Source organism: Panulirus ornatus, chromosome 19, assembly GCF_036320965.1.
Source record: "Panulirus ornatus isolate Po-2019 chromosome 19, ASM3632096v1, whole genome shotgun sequence".
NCBI classification, from domain to species: Eukaryota; Metazoa; Arthropoda; class Malacostraca; order Decapoda; family Palinuridae; genus Panulirus; species Panulirus ornatus.
In genome coordinates this window covers 56,230,181-56,256,514 of record NC_092242.1, presented here as the reverse complement: position 1 = coordinate 56,256,514, position 26,334 = coordinate 56,230,181, and the positions used below count along the sequence as shown (strand labels likewise).

General features: G+C 40.1%; 1 protein-coding gene across 2 annotated transcripts in view; it reads right to left on the bottom strand.

Moving 5' to 3' along the window:
• Positions 1–26,334, bottom strand: part of LOC139755522 (hemocytin-like) — a 420,053-nt gene that overhangs the window by 298,312 nt on the left and 95,407 nt on the right. Inside the window, exons 37-40 of one of the 2 annotated variants that reach the window (XM_071673909.1) lie at positions 24,611–24,758; positions 17,813–17,907; positions 16,882–16,936; positions 920–964 (exon numbers count right to left, since the gene is read on the bottom strand). In XM_071673909.1, the coding sequence (XP_071530010.1) occupies positions 920–964; positions 16,882–16,936; positions 17,813–17,907; positions 24,611–24,758 (343 nt within the window). The remainder of the gene's footprint in view (positions 1–919; positions 965–16,881; positions 16,937–17,812; positions 17,908–24,610; positions 24,759–26,334) is intronic. The other variant, XM_071673910.1, reaches the window with a different exon arrangement.

Here is a 26,334-nt window from a genome sequence, read left to right as displayed (position 1 = left end):
AACAGCCTTGGGCAGCAAGTCTTTAGAAAGTGATCCTGGGTAACACCAAGACTTTCTCAGAAATGGGACCTGAGGTGCTTATAAATAAAACACAAAAATACAAAAGTTCTCTCCCATAGCAATATGAGATATATGACACTGTAGCAACAGTTAGATTGTTAACAATGTGACAGAGCTTTTTTCCGAGTGCATTAGCAGCACACTGTCTTCTCATCCGGAAATAAGATATGAGAGAACTGAACATTTTTAAATTACACACGACATTAAGTAATCTTTGCTCCATGCTCTGCCATTCTTTTTGTTTACATTTATCAAGCACTCTAGTTTTATATCCACTCCATTCAGTCTCTAAACTTTTACCTTCATCTTATTTCTACACCTTTAAAAATATATACCCTTTTGGTCCTAATCATCACCTTTGCTCTTATTACTTCATGATCTGAAAAACATTATTACAGCTAAATCCAACACATTCTCCTTGAGCTTTCATCTCCTGCCCTATACTCTATAAAAGACTTTTGCTTGTTTCCTCTTCATCACTTATCCATGTATACCTATTAATTCACTTATGTTCAAAACAGGTTCTTACTAGGGACATACCTTTCTTTGCCCAAAAAATCTACTGAAACCTCCACACCATTCACATCTGGTACTGCCCATTCTCCTTCAATACCTTCCACTGTGCCAGTCCTAGAGCTTACATTTATCTCCCCTAGCATAGCTATTTTTCTCCCACTTATACTATAGTTTAGTATACACTCAATACTCCCAATTTTTTTTCATCTCAGCCCTACCTAATTTTGTTTCTCTGCATACAGAAATACAAGCAAATATATTGTCTGCCATCCCAATCTCACATTCCACAATCTTCTATCAAAAGGTTTGGTAAAAAAAAATAATTCAGCAAGCCAAAACCTACGTTCACGTTGAAACGGTGGAGTGCTACTGAAGGTACTTGTGGTTTCTGTAACAAACCAAAATGACATCATAAGAATTCTGATTGAAATCAAACATCACACTATAATCCATACTGATCTCTGTCATGCACTTCTGTATTGATTAGTAATCCTTTTGCAATTCAGGGCCTTTGAATCAATTTGCTGACCAGACTAAGACAGTTCTGTCATTCACACAAAGTTTTAACCAATCAGCTATCTGTGATTCATCATCATTGCCAGGTACCAAGTGGGCAGATGATAGAAAACAATATCTAATTACTATGGGCTTTCTACACCTGCAAATACTCCTTCATTATGATACCTCAATCTGCATTACCTTACACTGCCTTCAAACTATTTTCAGTCTTCTGCTGTACATGAAAGCACTCTCTTAACTCAGGTAATTACACTTCTTTTGTCGCTCCTTTTTCCCTCATGTCCACATCAGCTCAGTTTTCCACAAATTTTACTTAATTAGCCATATCTTTCATAGTATCCCTCTAGACTGATGTGGGTAAAAACGAAAGTGGATTGCAAGAGATGGGTAACCATAAGTGCAGATCAGTTAGTGTGTTGGCAGTTTTGATGCAAGAGACCGGGAATTAGTGATGAGTGATTCCAATGTGAAGGTGAATAATGTGGCAGCTGAAGGTATAATTGGGGAAAGAGGTATTCAGTATCATTAATAGAAATGGTGAACAGCTTGTGGATTTGTGCGCTGAACAAGGACTGGTGATTGAGAATACTAGGTTCAAAAAGAAGGACATATAGAAGTATATGTATGTGAGTAGGAGAGATGGTCAGCAGATGTTACTGTATTACATATTAATTGATAGGCATGTAAAAAATAGACTTTTGGATGTAAATGTGCTGAAAGGGGCAGCTGGCAGGATGTATGATCTTGTGGAGTCAAGGGTGAAGGTTTGTAGAAGTTTTCAGGAAAGAGGAAACAATATCAGTGAGATGAGAGTGGTGAGAGTAAGTGAGCATGGAAAGGAGCCTTGTGTGAAGAATTACCAGAGATTGAGCATAGAATGGCAAAAGGTGAGAGTAAATGAAGCAAGAGGAGTGGGTGAGGAATGGGAGGCATCTATAGAAGCAGGGCTGGCATGTACATGATATGCATGTGGCTGCGAAAGATGAGAGGTGGGCAGATTACAAAGTGTAATGAGTGGTGGGATGAAGTAGCTAGTGAAAGAGAAAAGAGAGGTGTTTGGGCAGCACTTACAGGGAAGGTATGCAGATGATTGAGGGATGTATAAGAGAAAGTGGCAGGAGGTCAAGAGGAAGGTGAAAGGGTTGAAAAAGAAGGCAAATGAGAGTTGGAGTGAGCAAGGACCAGTAAAATCTAAGGAGAATAAGATGCTTTGGAAGGAGGTTAATAAGATACGAAAAACAAGAACAACTAGGAACATCAGTGAAGGGGTCAAAAAGGGAAGTGATAACAGGTAGTGATGAGGTGAGGAGATGGAGAGAGTATCTGAGTATTTCGGACGGCTGTTGAATGTGTTTGATGACAGCATGGCAGATGTAGGGTGTTTGGGTTAGGGTGGTATGCAAAGTGAAACAGTTACGGAGAGTGGTTTGGTGAAAAAAGAAGTGGTGAAAGCTTTGCGTAAGATGAAGTGTGGCAAAGCAGCTAGAGTGGATGGCACTGCAACTGAATTTATCAAGAAAGGGTGTGACAGCGTTGTTGACTGGTTCGTTAGGAATTTCAATGTATGTATGGATCATAGAGATACCTGAGGATTAATGAAGTACATGAGACTTACCGTAGGTCGGTTGAAATGTGCTTCGAATTTTATGAAGCAAATCACCTCTGCTAGAAGGGAGCTTTCACATGATACGCTTTGCCGCTTCACGCCACCAGACTTTAAAGAGTACGACCAACCACATGAAAGTAACTGAACATTTTGCACTGCTAGAAATATGTAAGCCACAAGACGCTACAGAGCGTAGGGTGGGAGAGGTGGGCATGTGAAAGCTCCCTTCTAGCAGAGGTGATTTGCTTCATAAAATTCAAAGCACATTTCAACTGACCTACGGTAAGTCTCATGTACTTCATTAATTTTACGTCGGCAGAATGCTTGCATAGTGACACTGTATAAAGGCAAGGGGGATAAAGGTGAATGTTCCCACAAAAGAGGCATAGTTTTGTTGAAAGTACCTCTTAAGTTGTATGGATGGGTATTGATTGATTGGGTGAAGGTATATACAGAGCATCAGACTGGGGAGAAATAGTGTGGTTTCAGAAGCAGTAGAGGATGCGTGGATCAGGTGTTTGTTTTAACAAATGTGTGTGAGAAATACTGAGAGAAACAGATGAATCTGTATGTGCCATTTATGGATCTGGAAAAGGCATATACTAGGGTTGATTGAAATGCCTTGTGAAAGGTATTAAGAATATGTGGTGTGGGTGGAAAGCTGCTAGAAGTGACAAGTTTTTATCAAGGGTGCAGGGCATGTGTATTAGTAAGAAGAGAGAGAATGCTTATAAGTGAAGGTTGGTCTGTGGAAGGATTGCGTGACGTCATCATGGTTGTTTAATTTGTTTAAGGATGGAATGATGAAGGAAGTAAATATGAGTCTTTGAGAAAGGGGCAAGTATGAAGTCTGTGGGGGATGAGAGAACATGGGAAAATAGTCAGATGTCTGCTGATAATTCACCAATGGTTGCATACATGAATATGAAACTGCAGAAGCTGGTGAATGAGTTTGGAAGTATGTGTGAAAGGAGAGAGTTAAGAGTAAGTGTGAATAAAAGCAAGGTTATAAGGTTTAGCTGGGTTGAAGGACAGGTTAGTTTCAGTATGTTTGAATGCAAAACACTGGAGGAATTGAAGAGTTTTAGATGCCATGGAGTGGACATGGCAGTGAATGGAGCAAATGAAGTGGAAGGGAGTTACAAGGTGGGTGAGGTGTCAAATTTTTGGGAGCCCTGAAGAATGTATGGAAAGAGAAATCGCTAGCTGAGAAGTAGAAAATGGGTATATTTGAAGGTTGATTGTTCCGGACAATATCATAAGGATGTGAGGTACGGGCTATTGATAAGGCTGTGTGGAGGAGGGTGAATGTGTTGGAAATGAAATGTTTGAAGATATGTGGTATGAGATGGTTTAATCGAGTAAGTAATGAATGGGTAAGACAGAGGTGCGATAATGAAAAGGTGTGTGGTTGACAGACAGCTGAAGAGGGTGTGCTGGAATGGTTTAGACTTAAGGAGAGAGTGAGTGTGGAACGGTTGACAAAGAGGATATATGTGTCAAAAGTGGAGGGAACAAAGAGGATGAGGAGAGCATGTTGGAGATAGAAGGATAAATCAAAAAACATAATGAGTGACTGGGGCCTGAACATGCAGGAAGGTGAAAGGCATGCATGGGATAGAGGAAATTGGAAAGATATGGTATACAGTGGTCGACATGCTGTCAATGGACTAAACCAAGGCATGTTAAATGTCCAGGGAAAACCAAGGAAAGGAAAGCATCTCTATCAACTCTATCATATGCCTTCTCCAGGTCCATAAATGCTATATACAAATCCATCTGTTTTTCTAAGTATTTCTCACATACATTTTTCAAAGCAAACACCTGATCCACACATCTTCTACCACTTCTGAAACCACATTGCTCTTACCCCAATCTGATGCTCTGTATCACAAATGGTTAGTGACTAAAGTACAATAAAAGGTACACAAATAGAAAGTTTTTCCATTATGAAACATAACCACTGTTTAAAGTTAGGCAATCATTAGGATGCTTGAACAAACAGAGTTAAGTTTATGCAGGAAGGAAAACAGATGTAATGAGTTCCTCACTTTTGACTATATGACTAATAATGTACTATAATCTCAAAATGCAGAACTCACATGTCATTTGAGAAAAAACTGAAAGACTCTTCTTACAGCAGAAAAAGCATAACAATGAAAACAACCATATTTCCAAGATGTTTACTCTTCATCAGTCATACAAACAGTATTCCACAATCTCCTTAGGTTGTTGGATAATTCATTTCTTTTTTATATATTAGCTGAGATGGAACAGGCAACTGAGGCTCTAATCAAGACCATCCCAATGATGCTATCTATTCATATATCTATATACATACATTTATCTATTTATTATACTTATATCTGAAACTCTATCATCAAACACATTCAATAAACCTTCAAAATACTCACTCCATCTCCTCACATCACCATCACTTGTTATTACCACCTCATTAGCCCCTTTCACTGATGTTCCCATTTGTTCTCTTGTCTTATGCAGTTTATTTACCTCCTTTCAAAACATTTTTTATTCTCCCCAAAATTTAATGATACTCTCTCACCCCAACTCTCATTTGCCCTCGTTTTCATCTCTTGCACCTTTCTCTTGACCTCCTGTCTCTTTCTTTTATACATCTCCCAGCCATTTGCACTATTTCCCTGCAAAAATCGTCCCAATGCCTCCCTCTCCTCTTTCACTAATAATCCTACTTTATCCCACCACTCAGCCTTTCTAATCTGCCCACCTCCCACTCTTCTCATGCCACAGGCATCTTTTGCGCAAGCCATCAATGCTTCCCTAAATACATCCCATTCCTCCCCCACTCCCCTTACATCCTTTGCTCTCATCTTTTTCCATTCTGCACTCAGTCTATCCTGGTACTTCCTCACACAAGTCTCCTTCCCAAACTCACTCACTCTCATCACTCTCTTCACCCCAACATTCTCTCTTCTTTTCTGAAAACCTCTACAAATCTTCACCTTCACCTCCACAAGATAATGATCAGACATCCTCCAGTTGCACCTCTCAACACATTAACATCCAAAAGTCTCTCTTTCATGCGCCTATCAATTGATAAGTAATCCAATAACGCTCTCTGGCCATCTCTCCTACTTAAATACGTATACTTACGTATATCTCTCTTTTTAAACCGTGTATTCCCTATCACCAGCCCTTTTTCAACACACAAATCTACAAGCTCTTCACCATTTCCATTTACAATGTTGAACACCCTATGTACACCAATTATTCCTCAACTGTCACATTACTCACCTTTGCATTCAAATCACCCATCACTATAACTCAGTCTCATGCATCAAAACTGCTAACACACTCACTCAGCTGCTCCCAAAACACTTGCCTCTCATGATCTTTCTTCTCATGACCACGTGCATAGGCACCAATAATCACCCATCTCACTCCATTCACTTTCAGTTCTACCCATATCAATCTAGAGTTTACTCTCTTACTCTATCACATACTCCCACCACTCCTGTTTCAGGAGTAGTGCTACTCCTTCCTTTGCTCTTGTCCTCTAACCAACCCCTGACTTTACACCCAAAACATTCCTAAACCACTATTCCCTTTTACCCTTGAGCTTCGTTTCACTCAGAGCCAAAACATCCAGGTTCCTTTCCTCAAACATACTACCTATTTCTCCTTTTTTCTCACCTTAGTTAAATCCACACAAATTTAGAACCCCAATCTGAGCCTTTGAGGAGGATGAGCACTATCCGCATGACTCCATCTTCTGTTTCCCCTTTTAGAAAGTTAAAATACAAGGAGGGGAGGGTTTCTAGCCCCTGCTCCTGTCCCCTTTAGTTGCCTTCTATGACACACAGGGAATGTGTGGGAAGTATTCTTTCTCCTTTATTCCCAGGTCAAGGTGGTGTGTGAAGTGAGAGGGTCAGGGAGAATGATTTGGTAAACAGAGAAGAGGTAGTGAAAGCTTTGTGCAAGATGAAAGCCGACAGTGGGTTTGGACGGTATTGCACTGGAATGTATTAAAAAAAGGGGGTGACTGTGTTGTTGACTGGTTGATAAGGATATTCAATGTATGTATGGCTCATGGTGAAGTGCCTGAGGATTGGCAGAATGCATGCATAATGCCATTGTACAAAGGCAAAGGGAATAAGAGTGAGTGTTCAAATTACAGAGGTATAAGTTTATTGAGTATTTCTGGGAAATTATATGGGAGGGTACTGATTGAGAGGGTGAAGGCATGTACAGAGCATCAGATTGGGAGAAGAGCAGTGTGGTTTCAGAAGTGGTAGAGGATGTGTGGATCAGGTGTTTGCTTTGAAGAATGCATGTGAGAAATACTTCTAAAAACAAATGGATTTGTATGTAGCATTTATGGATCTGGAGAAGGCATACGATAGAGTTGATAGAGATGCTCTGTGGAAGGTATCAAGAGCATATGGTGTGGGAGTCAAGTTGCTAGAAGCAGTGAAAAGTTTTTATCAAGGATGTAAGGCATATGTACAAGTAGGAAGAGAGGAAAGTGATTGGTTCTCAGTGAATGTCGGTTTGCAGCAGGGGTGCGTGATGTCTCCATGGCTGTTCAATTTCTTTATGGATGGGGTTGTTAGGGAGGTGAATGAAAGAGTTTTGGAGAGAGGGACAAGTATGCAGTCTGTCGTGGATGAGGACTTGGGAAGTGAGGCAGTTGTTGTTCACTGATGACACAGTGCTGGAGGCTGATTCTGGTGAGAAACTGCAGAAGCTGGTGACTGAGTTTGGTAAAGTGTATGAGATAAGAAAGCTGAGAGTAAATGTGAATAAGAGCAATGTTGAGGGACAAGTCAGTTGGGAGGTAAGTTTGAATGGAGAAAAACTGGAGGAAGTGAAGTGTTTTAGATATCTGGAAGTGGATCTGGCAATGGATGGAACCATGGAAGTGGAAGTGAGTCACAGGGTGGGGGAGGGGGCGAAAGTTCTGGGAGCGTTGAAGAATGTGTGGAAAGTGAGAATATTATCTCTGAAAGCAAAAATGGGTATGTTTGAAGGAATAGTGGTTCCAACAATGTTATATGGTTGCGAGGCATGGGCTATAAATAGGATTGTGTGGAGGAGGGTGGATGTGTTGGAAATGAGATGTTTGAGGACAATATGTGGTGTGAGGTGGTTTGATTGAGTAAGTAAGGAAAGGGCAAGAGAGATGTATGGTAATAAAAAGAGTGTGGTTGAGAGAGCAGAAGAGGGTGTATTGAAATGGTTTGGTCACATGGAGAGAATGAGTGAGGAAAGATTGACAAAGAGGATATATGTGTCAGAGGTGGAGGGAACGAGAAGTGGGAGATCAAATTGGAGGTGGAAGGATGGAGTGAAAAAGAATTTGAGTGATCAGGGCCTGAATATGCAGGACGGTGAAAGGCATGCAAGGAATAGAGTGCATTGGAATGATGTGGTATACCAGGATCGACATGCTGTCAATGGACTGAACCAGGGAATGTGAAGCGTCTGGGATAAACCATGGAAAGTTTTGTAGGGCCTGAAAGTGGAAAGGGAGCTGTGGTTTTGGTGCATTATACATGACAGCTAAAGACTGAAATTGAATGAATGTGGCCTTTGCTGTGTTTTCCAAGCACTACCTTGAGCGCGTGTGGGGGAGGGGGTGTCATTTCATGTGTGGCCAGGTAGCGATGGGAATGAATAAAGGCAGCAAGTATGAATTATGTACATGTGTATATAAGTGTATTTCTGTGTATGTATATATATGTATACGTTGAAATGTATAGGTATGCATATGTGTGTGTGTGAATGTGTATGTATATACATGTGTATGTAGGTGGGTTGAGTGATTCTTTCCTCTGTTTCCTTACACTACCCCGCTAACGCAGGAGACAGCAACAAAGTATAATAAAATGAAAATGAATAATAATATTTATTATACTTAACCGCCGTCTCCTGCATTAGTGGGGTAGCACAAGGAAATAGACAAGGAATGGCGCAACCCACCCACATACACATGTATATACATAAATGTCCACTCATGCATATATACATTTCAACGTAAACATATATATAAAAACACAAACATATACATCTGCACATATCCATACTTTCTGCCTTCATCCATTCCTGTCTCTACCCAGCCACATACATGTATATAATGTAAGAGGATAGAACTGTTGGACAAGACGATATCTGATTGTGCGCATAAGTTATCGCGTGGCCATGTTGTTATCACATAAAACAAACACAGGCCCTACAGACCTTTCCAAGGTTTACCCCAAACATTTCACATTATTATCATTATTATCATTATTTTATATTCTATATATTCATATTGCTTTGTCGCTGTCTCCCACGTTAGTGAGGTAGCGCAAGGGAACAAACGAAAGAATGGCCCAACCCACCCACATACACATGTATATACATACATGTCTACACACGCAAATATACATACCTATACATCTCAATGTATACATATATATATACACACAGACATATACATATATAAACATGTACATAATTCATACTGTCTGCCCTTATTCATTCCCATCGCCACCTCGCCACACATGGATTAACAACCCCCTCCCCCCTCAATGTGCGAGGTAGCGCTAGGAAAAGACAACAAAGGCCCCATTCGTACACACTCAGTCTCTAGCTGTCATGTAATAATGCACCGAAACCACAGCTCCCTTTCCACATCCAGGCCCCACACAACTTTCCATGGTTTACCCCAGACGCTTCACATGCCCTGGTTCAATCCATTGACAGCACGTCGACCCTGGTATACCACATCGTTCCAATTCACTCTATTCCTTGCATGCCTTTCACCCTCCTGCATGTTCAGGCCCCGATCACTCAAAATCTATTTCACTCCATCTTTCCACCTCCAATTTGGTCTCCCACTTCTCCTCGTTCCCTCCACCTCTGACACATATATCCTCTTGGTCAATCTTTCCTCCCTCATTCTCTCCATGTGACCAAACCATTTCAAAACACCCTCTTCTGCTCTCTCAACCACACTCTTTTTATTTCCACACATCTCTCTTACCCTTACATTACTTACTTGATCAAACCACCTCACACCACATATTGTCCTCAAACATCTCATTTCCACCACATTCATCCTCCTACGCACATCTCTATCCATAGCCCACGCCTCGCAACCATACAACATTGTCGGAACCACTATTCCTTCAAACATACCCATTTTTGATTTCCGAGATAATGTTCTCAACTTCCAAACATTCTTCAAGGCTCCCAGAATTTTCGCCCCTTCCCCCACCCTATGATTCACTTCCGCTTCCATGGTTCCATCCGCTGCCAGATCCACTCCCAGATATCTAAAACACTTTACTTCCTCCAGTTTTTCTCCATTCAAACTTACCTCCCAATTGACTTGACCCTCAACCCTACTGTACCTAATAACCTTGCTCTTATTCACATTTACTCTCAACTTTCTTCTTTCACACACTTTACCAAACTCAGTCACCAGCTTCTGCAGTTTCTCACATGAATCAGTCACCAGCGCTGTATCATCAGTGAACAACAACTGACACACTTCCCAAGCCCTCTTATCCACAACAGACTGCATACTTGCCCCTGTTTCCAAAACTCTTGCATTCACCTCCCTAACAACCCCAACCATAAACAAATTAAACAACCATGGAGACATCACACACCCCTGCCGCAAACCTACATTCACTGAGAACCAATCACTTTCCTCTCTTCCTACACATACACATGCCTTACATCCTCAATAAAAACTTTTCACTGCTTCTAACAACTTGCCTCCCACACCATATATTCTTAATACCTTCCACAGAGCATCTCTATCAACTCTATCTTCTCCAGATCCATAAATGCTACATACAAATCCATTTGCTTTTCTAAGTATTTCTCACATGCATTCTTCAAAGCAAACACCTGATCCACACATCCTCTACCACTTCTGAAACCACACTGCTCTTCCCCAATCTGATGCTCTGTACATGCCTTCACCCTCTCAATCAATACCCTCACATATAATTTACCAGGAATACTCAACAAACTTATACCTCTGGAATTTGAGCACTCACTCTTATCCCCTTGCCTTTGTACATTATCGTTATTTTCACTATTATTATCAATAGTAGTGCTATTATCATTATTATGACTTTGAAATCTATACATCTCTGACATGAAAGTATTCATTATCATTAGCAGTTTTATTTATCAGATCTTATCGTCATAATGTCGGCTTTGAACTTATGAAAAGCATATTTTTAAATTAGGATCCTATCTTGCCTAATAACTAAGGAGTTCACCTTTAAGGCTGTTGTAGCAACACTACTGATTTTGGTGAGAGGCAAATATGATATAATGCAAAAGTCAGACAAAATGCATTTAAATCAACTAACTAAATGTGTTCTGAAATGGAGTTTAACATAACTGCTCATAATACCTCTGTTTTGCATGTCGCCCTCCTAATTCAACAAATTCTATATCCTTCTTTGACTATCTAAACTCCTGCCATGAGACTGTGACATCCTCTCACCCGCAAGCCGAGATCCTCTACTTCAAGGTTTTCAATGTTCACCAAGGGAATGGTTGAATTCTCTCCGTACAGATGGTGGAGGGATTGAAGCCCTCACAGTTGTTTGAGTTGTCAGTCTCAAACTCTCAAAGGTCACTGTGAGAAGAGCTAGCCTCTCCAGAAGGAGGGGGGCTGGGCATGTGAAAAAAAGGAAAAAACGAATATTCCAGCTCAAAAATATGTTTTCCATATTTTCTTAGTAAAATTCTTGAGCAAATCTTTCCCTCTCTTTTCACCCATAAGGTCAAAACAAATCTAAAGGGGATGGGTCCCTGCTCGACTAAGTCATCATATAACTCTTTTAAGTCTGCACTACAATCAATGGCAGGGAAAATCATGGACTACTTTGGAATGAAAGGTTCTTCAATGAAATACAACTTCACCAAAGATGACTTTTTTACTCATGGTGTAACCATAAGTAGGTGCAATTCAGGAAGGCCTCCTTAACTAGAGAAAACCTTAATTCATTGCTTCTCAGCCAGATTTATACCAAGTGACCCCTGCATCCAGGTCTTTGTTTACCACAAGTATAAGCAGAGAAAGTGGCAGCGAATTCTTTTTGGCCCACACATAACAACTACAGGTGTAAAAAAGAAAAAAAAATGGAATTTGGATCTTTCTAACTTCCTTTTTACATGGTCCCATTTCAGTTGTCATTCCTACCATTAGTTCCTCTACTTATTAGTGTTGGCTTGTCACAATATTGTTATTACCCTATCTTGTCCAGGTTGGGTACTGATAACCTGTTGCATTCCTCAAGGACCTTGACTCTCCCAACTTTGATGTTATGTGGCTCAAGGTCTGTCTCCCTATTTCCACACTTTCCCTCTGTTTTGCATATCGCCCTCCTAATTCAACAAATTTTATATCCTTCTTTGACTATCTAAACTCCTGCCATGAGACTGTGACATCCTCTCACCCGCAAGCCGAGATCCTCTACTTCAAGGTTTTCAATGTTCACCAAGGGAATGGTTGAATTCTCTCCATACAGATGGTGGAGGGATTGAAGCCCTCACATTCTTTATCTCAATGATTTAGAACAAATTATCTTCCACCCTACCCATATTCCTGGCAGCTGTGACCACTCTCCTAATATTCTGGAATTGTTTTTCACCTCTAGTCCATCCTATTATAAACAAACAACTGCACCCCCAATTGGTTCATCTGATCACAATCTCATAAATGTATCTATTCTAAAGGCAACTTCCCATCCAGCAGCCCCTTCTATGAGTAAATACTGGCACCTGAACAAAGCTGATTGGAATAGCTTATGTAACTTCTTTTCTGACTTTCCTTGATCAAATTATTGTATCTAATGTGGTAATGCTTCTGTCTCCATCAAATGCATGGAAGAGGTTACTCTTGAGGGAATGGAAGTATTTATCCCCCCATTCTCCAAGATGACCTCTTCATCCAATCCATTGTTCTACTGTTTCTGTTATGAGGTCATTCAGGAAAGGGATCGGGCATATAAGTCTCGATAAAACTCTCCTTCCTCTGGCTCCCATCAAGATTTTATCACTGCCCGTTATCACTACAAGCACATTATCCATGAGGCAAAGCATTCTGATATTCAAAAGAGGTGCAATAACCTCTCCTTGTCATCCAATGATTGGTCTTTCTGGTTTTTAGCTAAAGGCATCTCTAACAACTCTGTCGCTCTACCTTCTCTTCGCTTTTCCACTCTGATGGTACAATAGCTGTCTCTCCCCTGGACAAAGCAACTCCTTTTGATTCCCATTTCTTTCTTAACTCCACCTTGGATGACTCTAACATTCCTACACTCCATGATAACCCTTCCCATAATCTCCTTTTGGACTGTCCAAAAAGTGCTTCTTTTGCTAAACATGAGCAACACTCATGGTCCTGATGGCATTTATCCCCATGTACTGTAAGAGTGTGGCTCTGAACTTGCTCCTGTGTTTGTTCATCTGCTCTGTTTGTGTTTAAAAACCAAAACTTTCCATTCCTTGGAAGTATGCAGTGATACATATCATCTTTAAGAAGGGTGAACATTCTGACCCCTCTAACTATCATCCTATTGCTTTGACATCTACCATTCCAAACTCTTTGAATCCCTCTCAACTTCCATATTATTAAACACCTTGAAAATCACCAGCATGGCTTCTGTAAGGCGAGATCCACTGGAGATATTCCTATCTTACTAAAGTCTGGTCATTATCCCTGAAAGATTTTGGGGAGTCATGTGTAGATGCCCTTGACATATCTAAGGCTTTTGACAAGGTGTGGCATTGGGGTCTCATCTCGAAGCCCCCCTCTTTTGGCTTTCCTCTTTCACTTTGCTCCTTCACATCTAGCTTTCTCTCTGGCTGATCTATCTCTGTGGTTGTTGATGGCTCAGCCTCACCCTTTTTCTTCACCAACAACTGTGTCCCTCAGGGTTCTGTCCTGTCCCTTATACTATTTCTCCTTTTTTCATGATTTCCTCTCCTCTACAAATAATCCAATGCACTCATACGCTGATGACTCAACACTGCATTCATCCACATCCTTCAACTCTGCCCCCTCTTCTCTCACTCGATATGCATCTCGTCGTGACACAGCTTCCTCAATAAACTCAGACTTGAACAGGATATCCCAATGGGGCGCATAAAATCTTGTTAAGTTTAACGCCTCCAAGACCCAGTTTCTACCCACCTCTATCAAAAACCCTCATACTTCTTGTTTCTCCTTTAACCATTCTGTAATTCCACTTCTTGACTCAATACTTGGTATTTCTGTAACATCCACTCTTTCTTTGAAACCCCACATTATAGGAATAGCAAGTCTGCCTCTAAGAAACTGGGTGTCTTGTTTAAATGTTGAAACTTCTGAACAGTTACTCTGTTTATACACGGGATTGATTCATCCTTGTATGGAGTACCTCTCTCACATCTGGGGTGGTTCTAGTTCTGCATCCTTACTTGACAGAGTTGAGTTGAAAGCAGTCTGCCTTATAAACTGTCCCAGGCTAACTTCCAAACTTGAACTCATTGCTCTATGCTGCAATGTTGGTTAACTTTCCCTCTTCTATAGGTATCACTTTGGTTTTTGCTCCCAAGAGCTGGCTACTTGTGTGCCCTCACCAATAGCCAGAACACACAATACTTACAAGCTGCTGCATCACATGATTATTGTGAGGCCATCAGCAACTCAAAGGTGGGCCACTTTGATACCTGTTTCCTTCCCTACACGTCATAACTTTGGAACTCTCTATCTTCTCACATCTTTCCCAGTAACTATGACCTGGAACATTTCAAAAGACAGGTTTTTTTACTTTCTCAAAATTTGCAAATACTTTCCTTGTCTTTTCTTTTCTATTTCAAAATTCCCTTTATTTCTATTAAGGCCCAGCTTTGATGTAAACTTTTGTCAATGACAGGAGCCTTCAACATAAAAACAAAGATAATCTGCTCTAGTTTCATCTTTAATTCATATTTCCATATCTTCCACTATTTCCCTGTTAATGTCTCCTAAGGCTGGTTTTAAATAGTTTTAACTTTATTCCTGTACAAAAGATTAGGCACAAATGTTTATGCAGTAGAGAATGATCAAATGTTGGAAGTGGAAGAGACATAAATCTGTACGAAGAACAGGAGAAAGTGACTGGAGTTCAAATGCAGCTGATCAATAAAACCAACAGGAATACCCTGACCCACTACTGGTAATGAGTATCCTAACCCAACGCTGCTGAGAAGCACCTTGACCCATTACTACTAAGGAGTATCCTGACCCACTACTGCTAAGGAATACTGCTAAAAGTACCTGATCCACTACTGCTAAGGAGTACCCTGACCCACTACTGCAAAGGAATACCCTGACCCACTACTGCTAAGGAATACCCTGACTCACAACTGCTGAGGAATAATCTAACCCACAACTGATAAGGAGTATCATGATCCACTACTGCTAAGGAACACCTTGACCCATGACAGCTAAAGAATACTCTAACCTACTACTGCTAAGGAATAACCTGACCCACTACACCAAAGGGATACCCTGACTCACTACTGCTAAGGAGTACCCGACTCACAACTGCTAAGGAATAACCTAAACCACTACTGCTTAGGAGAATCCTGACCCATTACTGCTAAGGAATACCCTGACTCACTACTGCTAAGAGGTACCCTGACCCACTACTGCTAAGGAATACCCTGACCCACTACTGCTAAGGAATACCTTAACCCACTACTGCTAAGGAATACCCTGACTCACTACTGCTAAGGAGTACCCTGACTCACTACTGCTAAGGAGTACCCTAAACCATTATTGCTAATGAGAATCCTGACCCATTACTGCTAAGGAATGCCCTGATCAACTACTGCTAAAGAATACCTTAACCCACTATTGATAAGGAATACCCTGACCCATGACTGCTAAGGAGTACCCTGACCCACTGCTGCTAAGCAATACCCTGACTCACTACTGCTAAGGAGTACCCTGACTCACTCCTAAGGAGTACCTTGACCCACTACTGCTATGGAATACCCTGACTCACTGCTGTTAAGGAGTATCCTGACCCACTACTGCTAAGGAGTATCCTAACCCACTACTGGTAAGAAATACCCTGACTCACTACTGCTAAGGAGTACCATGACTCACAACTGCTAAGGAATAATCTCACCCACTACTGCTTAGGAGAATCCTGATCCACTACTGCTAAGGAATACCTTAACTCACTACTGCTAAGGAGTATCCTGACCCACTACTGCTAAGGAGTACCCTGACCCACTACTGCTAAGGAGTACCCTGACCCACTACTGCTAAGGAATATCCTGACCCACTACTGCTATGGAGTATCCTGACCCACTACTGCTATGGAGTACCTTGACTTACTACTGCTAAGGAGTACCCTGACCCACTACTGCTAAAGTATAACCTAACCTAATACTACTAAAGAGTATCTTGACCCACTACTGCCAAGGAGCACCTTGACCCATGACAGATAAAGAATACCCTGACCCACTACTGCTAAGGAATACCCAGACCCACTACTCCTAAGGAGCACTCTGATTCACTACTGCTAAGGAGTATTCTGACCCACTACTCATAGGGAATACTGCAACTCTACTCCTAAGGAGCACCCTGACCCACTACTGCTGAAGAGCACCTTGACCCACCACAGATATAGAATACCCTGACCCACTAATGCTAAGGAGTACCCTTACCCACTTCTAAGAAGTATTCTGGACCACTACTTTTAAAGGGTAGCCTAACCTGCCACTGCTAAGAAATATCATGACCCATTACTGTTAAGGAATATCCTGACTCATTATGGATAAAGAGTACTCTGACCCACAAGTCTTAGGAGTACCCAAACCTGCTAATGCTAGGGAATGTCCTGACCCACTGCTGACTAATTTCTCTCTTTAATATCAAGACCTCAAACAAAACTTACATTTCAAGACTGCAGTGATGATAATGTGCAACTGCAGCCTATATATACCTCTTAATTCATGTTCCATGTCACTACCACGTATAAAAGACAGATATACATTGACTCTTAAATGAATTCATTGGTTCAGAGGGCCAAGCCATTGTATTGTGTTTCTATATCCAAACTGCTCTTTGTGAACTGCCCCGATGGCCAATAAAATCATCTCATTATTAAAAATCTGAATCTTGTAAAAGAGACTGATAATACACTTACCTGTTGTTGATTCTGTTATTTCACTACAACTACACCAGACACGAATTTCATAGTCCTGTGAGAATAGATTGTATTAGAATAAGATTAATGGCATATTCAGTACAATGTATGACAGTGAATATCATCTACATACAATTAACTACTGTATCCATCTGAACTTGTGAAAGTCAAATGCTGCTACTTTGAAAAAAACAATGAAATTTCAACATGTCTTTGAAGTTTTATATATGCCTTAGAAACTGATTCAGTTTATAATGACTCAATCATATGACCGATACAACAGTGTTATTTAATAAAGTTACAGAGGTCATTTACTATCAGTCTGAAACTTTTCACATACATCAATAGTAAATACATATTCAATCATTAATCTCATTAATGAAGTCAACATAAGTCATAAGTTTTCACATACTGAATAGCAAGCTATTTGTCTACTTTATCTAATTTTGCATTCTGAACTATTCTTTTCATATGAGTATGCCATTTCTAGCATTACTGAGGTAGCACCAGAAACAGATGAAGAAAGGCTGTACTTGCTTATATCCATTCTCCAGCATTCTGTGATGCACGAAGTTTGAAAGTTCATCATAAGATCATAAACATACATGTAAAGTATATCTTACTCACCTATATAATATCAAATGTGGATAGCTTCCAAACATGGTCTGGGAACAATTATTTGTTCCATGAATCTAAATACAACTTAATGTTTCTATACTTCATCAAATAGCTACTTATGCTATATGCCAAAAAATAAAGAGCCCCTAGATTTTGTATTACACAAATTACTAAAAATCTCTTTTCCTTGCATTTTAGTCCTATGAAAGTAGACTGATTTCTCTTGAAATGTCATACTATGCACAAGAACCTATCACATCAGGCAAATTGTATGGAAGTTTATGTTTCCTGCTCCCCTCCCCATATTTCTTACCTTGCAGCCTTGAGGATTTTGTGACCTGAGACATTCAAATCCATGCCTCCTGTTGCATTTTACCACCTGCCCAACTGCATCAGCTGACTCATGACCTAATAGAGACAAAAATATCATCTGAGTTGTAAAGCACATTCAGCTTTAAACTCATGCAATTACATCAATTCACGATAATAAAGCTAGGAATCTATTACTTGTATGTATAATAAATATGGAAAGTTTTTGTGGGGCCTAGATGTGGAAAGGGAGCTGTGGTTTCAGTGCATAACATATGACAGAGACTGAGTGTGAACGAATGTGGCCTTGTGTTGTCTTTTCCTAGCGCTACCTCGCATGTGTGCGGGGGGAGGGGGGGTACCATTTCATGGCTGAGGGCAGCAAGTATGAATTTGTTCATGTGTATATATGTATTTGCCTGTGTATGTATATGTATGTATACCATGAAATGTATGGGTATGTATGTGTGTGGGTGTGTGTGTGTGTGTGTGTTGGCGTGTATGTATATCTATGTGTATGTGGGTGGATTGGGCCATTCTTTTGTCTGTTTCCTTGCGCTACCCCACTAATGCAGGTGACAGTGACAAAGTATAATAAAAAATAAAATAATAAATATGTATAATCATAAACCTTAGTTATCATTATGGACATAGGCATACTGAATAAAAAACAAGTTTCAAATTATGTAAATCTCCATATCTGCACTAATGCTAGAAAAAAGCTTTTTCCCTACTCATGTCTATCTACTCAATTCTAGTGAATGCCTACATCTAACAATCCTGGTCTCCCCAGCTCAGATACAAGTTTTGTGGCTATTCTATCCTTACTTAGAAGAGAGTAATCTGATGGTAAACCACTTAGGCTGAAATGAAGTAACACTCCCAATATACTCTCAAATTCTCAATTGGTATATTCCTTCTTCTCTAAGCCTGTTTTCCTTGACCTATTCTGTTTCTGCCTACTAGGACAGCTAATGGTTCTTTGAACAAACTTGGACACCAAATGGTTTTCTTTTGAAGGAACTGAAGATTATTGGCGTGTGGAAAATATGGTACGTTATAGTTGTTAGGCAGCCACTGACCAGGGGAGTACATTACTGGTACTACCTGCCTGGGTACTGGGGGGGCTTGAGATGGTTGCATAGTGAGCCAGCACTTCAGTGGTTGTCAAGCTGCATACCTTTGATGCAAGTAGCTGTCTTTTCTTTCTGCCTCAATAACACATAGACTGCTGGCATTCTGTCCACAAACATACAATCTTTTGTCACACATAGCATCTGACAACACTTAACTCACACAAATTCTTCACAACTCTAGATTTTCCTGCAGTGAGTACTTTGCACCAGCCTTGTCTTTTGGGCAGATGGTAGGAGCAATAGATAGTAATATGTATGAAAATTAAGCAGAAGTAGAAAGTAGGAACATTAGCTGGGAGAATTAGGTAGAAGCAGTAGTTTGGAACATTAGTCAAGAAAATTAGGTAGAAGTAGCTGGTTGGAACATTAAGCAGGAGCCTCTATAAACAATGCAGCAGAGATGCCCTCTGCAAGTGGCCTGTTAAGGATGAGGCACTAAAGACTAAGAAGTGAAAATGAAGTATTGATTGAGAGGGTGAAGGCATTTACAGTGCATCAGATTGGGGAAGAGCAGTGTGGTTTCAGAAGTGGTAGAGGATGTGTGGATCAGGTGTTTGCTTTGAAGAATGTACATGAGAAGTACTTAGAAAAGCATTTATGGATCTGGAGAGTGTATATGATAGAGTTGATAGAGATGCTCTGTGGAAGGTATTAAGAATATATGGTGTGGGAGATATGTTGTTAGAAGCAGTGAAAAGTTCCTATCGAGGATGTAAGGCATGTGTACGTGTAGGAAGAGAGGAAAGTGATTGGTTCTCAGTGAACGTTGGTTTGCGGCAGGGGTGCATGATATCTCCATGGCTGTTTAATTTGTTTATGGATGGGGTCGTTAGGAAGGTGAATGCAAGAGTTTTGGAAAGAGGGGCAAGTATGCAGTCTGTTGTGGATGAGAGAGCTTGGGAAGTGAGTCAGTTACTGTTCGCTGATGATACAAAGCTGGTGGCTGATTCAGGTGAGAAACTGCAGAAGCTGGTGACTCAGTTTGGTAAAGTGTGTGAAAGAAGAAAGCTGAGAGTAAATGTGAATAAAAGCAAAGTTATTAGGTACAGTAGGGTTGAAGGACAAGTCAATTGGGAGGTAAGTTTGAATGGAGAGAAACTGGAGGAAGTGAAGTGTTATAGATATCTGGGAGTGGATTTGGCAGCGGATGGAAACATGGAAGTGGAAGTGAATCACAGGGTGGGGGAGGGGGCGAAAGTTCTAGGAGCATTGATAAATGTGTGGAAGTTGAGAATGTTATCTTGGAAAGCAAAAATGGGTATGTTTGAAGGAATAGTGGTTCCAACAATATTATACGGTTGTGAAACGTGGGCTACAGGTAGAGTTGTGCAGAGGAGGGTGGATGTGCTCGATATGAGATGTTTGAGGACAATATGTGGTGTGAGGTGGTTTGATTAAGTAATGAAAGAGTAAGAGAGATGTGTGGTAATAAAAAGAGTGTGGTTGAGAGAGCAGAAGAGGGTGTTTTGAAATGGTTTGGTCACATGGAGAGAATGAGTGAGGAAAGATTGACAAAGAAGATATATGTGACAGAGGTGGAGGGAACAAGGAGAAGTGGGAGACCAAATTGGAGGTGGAAAGATGGAGTTAAAAGATTTTGAGTGATCAGGGCCTGAACATGCAAGAGGGTGAAAGGCATGCAAGGAATAGAGTGAATTGGAACGATGTGGTATACTGGGGTCGACATGCTGTCAGTGGATTGAATCAGGGCATGTGAAGTGTCTGGGGTAAACCATGGAAAGTTTTGTGGGGCCTGGATGTGGAAAGGGAGCTGTGGTTTTGGTACATTATACATTACAGCTAGAAACTGAGTGTGAACGAATGTGGCCTTTGTTGTCCTTTCCTAGCACTACCTCATGCATATGTGGGGGAAGGGGGTTGTCATTGCACGTGTGGCGGGGTGGCGACAGGAACTGAATAAGGGCAGACAGTACGAATTATGTACATGTGTATATATGTATATGTGTGTGTGTGTATATGTATATATATATGTATACACTGAGATGTATAGGTATGCATATGTGCGTGTGTAGACGTGTATGTATATACATGTGTATGCGGGTGGGTTGGGCCGTTCTTTTGTCTGTTTCCTTGTGCTATCTCGCTAATGCAGGAGACAGCGACAAAGTATAATGAATACATACATAAATAATGTTCATTGAGTCAAGGTGGAGTTACAGAATTTTCAAAGTGGAGAAAAGAATTGTGAGGATTTCTGATAGAAAGATGGGCAGAAACTGGATCCTGGAGGCATTTAACTTAACTAGATTTTGTTTACCTCATTAAGATATCTTGATGAACTCTAAGTATATTGCGGAAGCTGTGTTGAGATGAGATGCAGATCAAGTGAAAGAAGATGGAGAAGAACTGAATGATGCGGACAACTGAAGTAATGAGTCGTCAGCTTATGAATGCATTTGATTATTTGTGGAGGAGAGGATTCATTGAAAAATAGAAAAAGCGTAGGGGACCTGACAGAATTTTGAGGGACACTGAAGCTGATGGAGAAAGGGGGAAGGCTGATCAATTAACAACCACAGAGATAGATTGGCTGGAGAGGAAGCTTGATTTGAAGGAGCAAAGTGATGGAGGGAAGCCAAAAGAGGGGAGCTTAGAGGAGACCTCAATGCTACACCCTGTCAAAAGCTCTGGATAGGTCAAGGGCAACTACAAATGACTCCTCAAAATCTTTCAGGGATGATGACTAGACATTAGCAAGAGAAGAAGGTATATCACCAGTGGATCTCACCTTAAAGAAGCCATACTAGTGATAAGAGAGAAGGCTGTGAATTTCAAGGTGTCTAAGGATATGGGAGTTGAGGAAGGATTCAAAGACTTTAGAAATGGTAGATGTCAAAGCAATATGACTAAAGTTAAAGGGGTCAGAATGGTCACCTTTCTTAGGAATGGATGCATTAATGTATGCTTACAAAGAGAAGGAAAAGTTTTGGTTTTTAAATGGAAATGGAACAGATCAACAAGCACAGGTGCAAGTTCGGAGGCACGATTTTTCAGTACATGGGGATGGATACCATCAGGACCATAAGACCTGTTTGTGTCCAAAGAAAGAAGCACATTTTGGACAGTATGAAAAGAGATTATGGGGAGGGGCATAGGGTTAGTAAGAGGAGCATCAGGGGGTGAAGGAATGTTCGACTTCAGGGAGTGAAGGAATGTTTGACTTTTCCAAGGTGGAGTTAGAGGAGAAACAGGAACAAAAGAGAGTTGTTATATCTATGGGAGAGAGTGACAGCTAGATTACTGCCAGAGTGGAAAAGTGAAGGAAAGGTAGAGTGACTAAAGCTGTTAGAGATGCCCTCAGAAAGACCTATAAGTGGATAATGAGGAAAGGTTAATGCACTTTCTTTGAATAAGGGAATGCTTTGCCTCATAGATAATGTATTTGCAATGATTAGAGGCAACAATAAAAGCTGAATGGGAATCAGAGGAAGGAGAGTGTTTCCAAGCTAGATATGCCTGAATGGCCTCAAAATAGGAACAGCTGAACCATGGATTGGATGAGGAATGGTCTTGGATGAGGAGGTTGTCTTGAGGGAAGATGGATAGTTGCTTCCACTCCTTCAAGAATAACCTCTGCTATGCGTCTGGCAGAGACAGAAGCACCATCACATAAGGAAAGTCTGAGAAAAGGTTATGTGAATCATTCCTGTAAGTTTTGTTGAGGTTTCAGTATTTATGCTTAGAGGGGGCTGCCAGAAGGGGGGAGTGGTCACAGTGGTCAAGAATGTGGGTAAGGTGGGATACAATTTTCTAAATCATTGAGAATGGAGAATGTGAGGGCTTCAATCCCTCCACCATCCATAGGGGAGGAATTCAACTATTCTCTACAATAAAACTGAAATTCCTGAGGTAAAGGATCTCAGTTTGTAGGTGAGAGGATGCCACAGTCTCATGGCAGGTGTTTAGATAATAGAAGAAAGATATACAATTTGTAGAATTAGGAGAGCAATAGGCAAAAAAGAGGAAAAGTGTGGTAACTGGGAGACAGACTTTAAGCCACAAAACATCAAAGTTTTGGGACTAAGCTCCTTGAGGCATGCAACAGGAATATTGATGTTGGAATAAGTACAAATACCTCTGAATCAGAATCAAAAGTAGTGACAATAATTGGATAAGAAAAAGGGACTAGAGAACATCATTAGATAACTGTGTAGCAGAGAGAATTAAGATATCAGTTGAGTACTAGACAGATGGTGTTCAACAGAGGAGAGAATTCTATAGTCTCCCACTTCTCATTCCCTCCACCTCTGACACATATATCCTCTTTGTCAATCTTTCTCTACTCATTCTCTCCATCTGACCAAACCATTTCAAAACACCCTCTTCTGCTCTCTCAACCACACTCTCTTTATTACCACACATCTCTCTTACCCTTACATTACTTACTCGATCAAACCACCTCACACCACATATTGTCCTCAAACATCTCATTTCCAATACATCCACCCTCTTCCGCACAATCTATCTATAGCCCACACCTCGCAACCATATAACATTGTTGGAACTTATACCTCTATAATATGAACACTCACCTTTATCCCCTTTGCCTTTGTACAATGGCACTATGCATGCATTCTGCCAATCCTCAGGCACTTCACCATGAGCCATACATACATTGAATATCCTTACCAACCAGTCAACAACACAGTCACCCCCTTTTTTAATAAATATGCTCTTATTTTCCTTGCTTACTGGCCAAATCTTGTTAGTTCTGAGCCAATGTGAGTCAATTTCTATGCACTGAGGAGGCCAGAAAGCAAGCTTTCCTTTGTCCTTCTCATTCCTCTTTCCCCTTTTCATTCTCCTTTACTTCTAACATTGTAGCCTGAAATGCAGTGGAAATGATTAGGAAGTTTACAGGGATTGTTTATATTTCCAGTTTCAAGATATAACCAAGGAGATGAAAAGCATGCCTTGCAAGATGGTCCGGCCTCTCAAGACAAATTATGGGTAAACCACATATATAATGAGGGTTATGACCAAGAATTAGGTTCATTGGTCTCTCCTGTGGGAGGAAATATCTTTTCATGCATTCATAACTCATTTCTTATGCTGTACTGCATGAATCAAAGCATGCTGTGTTTATATGTATAGGAGGAAAGTTTCTGTATTTTTGGCCATGCTAATGCACCACCATTAAAGATGAACCCCTTATTTAGAAGAGAATTTCTAGAAAAATGGATACAGTAAATATGAGGGTTGTTATTCGGGGAGTGTGGTATAGTGCTATTATAGAACAACTGTATTTCTGAGGGTAAAGAGCTTTCATATATTTTGTTTAATCTAATTTATAAATAGCACAATAAATGTGTCTGATAGGAAGCTTATCCATTAATTCATATAAAAAGTGTGAAAGAATTATCATTATTGTACTTTTTTAGTTTCCAATACATAAACCTATCTATTTCCTGGTTTTGGGAAATGTATACCATGCTTCATGCAAGAGTGTAGTGTGGTGCAACACATCAGCACAGCTGAGTGGTGCTCAACCATACTAGTAAGTTGTCTGATGATTCTATGCATCCATGTCAGCATAACAAAGCCCTCAATAGAAATATATACATTAAGACTGAGAATTGATATCAAGAAGTAGGACAGAGAAAGACCATTTAGTGAGAGAGTAAGGTTTTACAAATAATACTTACTTCCTTTAACCCGACATTCAATGTCCTGGGGTATGGTGCACAATTCTGGATATTTGGAGCGCAAATCATACATAAGCTCAAACTCATTGCCAGAGGTTGGAGTTCCTTCACTCAACCATGGACTCCATTTATCACACTCGAATGTTGGCTGATGTAGGGCAATAAAACAAATAAATTAACATATGACAACAAACTTTAACATCTCAAGGAAAGAATGTTCATAAAACATGATAACATCATAATTGAAGAATACAAGAGGGTACAGGGTAAGAGCTAATCAGACAGATAATAAAAATTGAATGGAATCACGAACAATGAAATATATGTAAGTTTAATGCACAGAAAAATAAAATAGAATATGATGCAGGCTGAGAGGTGAAAATTTAAGATAATAGTAAATGAAAAAAGAGTGCAATGTGATGACAATACTATAATGTGTAGGGGAATTTTCCTCAAGAGCACATGTATAACTGAAAGATCTAATATTAACCTATGTATGAGAACAAATGCCAATAAATCAACATACTGCAGTGTACGTACACCATCATATTCTGCATGATATCAAAAACTTACCTTTGGTGCCTGGATGCATTGCTACTGTAATATCCCTATATTTCATCTATAGATAGTGGCAATACAACATGAATACTGATATCATAAAAGATTGTTCTGATCAATGAATGTGCAGGTCCATGAGAGGAATACTGCTATAAAGCAAGTGTATACAGTGCCTATAAATAAATCAATTACTCAAAAGACAAATAGAAAAATATTTTATGTCAAAACACATGATTACACACTATATATGAAGCTAAATGATGACCAACAAAAGCAACAACGAAAACTGACAAAATATCAGTGAACGTTAACAAAAAAGATATTCAGAGAAAACATGCAGAAAATACTAAAAGGAGAGAGACATTAATATTATGAAAAGTAAAAGGTCAGTGAGGTAGGAGAACATGCCACCATCAATTTAAATGCATACAGGCCAAAAGTATAAAAAAAAAAAAAAAGAGAAAAGTAATGATAAATTACCCTCAAAAGCTGAATCAAAATTCCATTAAGATTCTAATAATCAATTGCTTAGATGCTACTTACCCCCCTACTTATGAAGTCATGCTACCACATCCTCACCATACAGTGGTTTTGCATTCATTCTTTCTTGGCTATCATTTTAAAAAGATAACCTAGGCTTGTGATCTAGCCTAAACTTGTGTATGAATTAGTTTGTTTTCAATATGAATTGGTCTATGTTCTGGAATAATTACACATATACGATGTTCATACTATTAATATTTGTAATATAACCCTGTGCAAAATTGATCTTGCCATTGGACAGAATAGAGAATTAGACACCATTTTTTTTCAGATTTTTTTTTTACGGTTTCTGATTGATGAGTGCTGAGAGTAAGTGAGCTAAGAAAGGAGACCAGTGCAAAGAAAGACCAGCAGAGATTGAAAGTAGAATGGCAAAAGGTGAGAGTAAATCAAGTGAGGGAACTGGGTGAGGAATGGGAGGCATTTAACAAAGCAGTGATGGCATATGCAAGAAATGCATGTGGCATGCAAAAGATGGGAGGTGGGCAGATTAGAAAGGGTAATGAGTAGTGGGATGAAGAAGTAAAATTCCTAGTGAAAGAGAAATGAGAGATGTTAGGTGGTACTTACAAGGAAGGAGTGCAAATGACTGGGAGATGTAAAAAAGAATGCAGCAGGTGGTC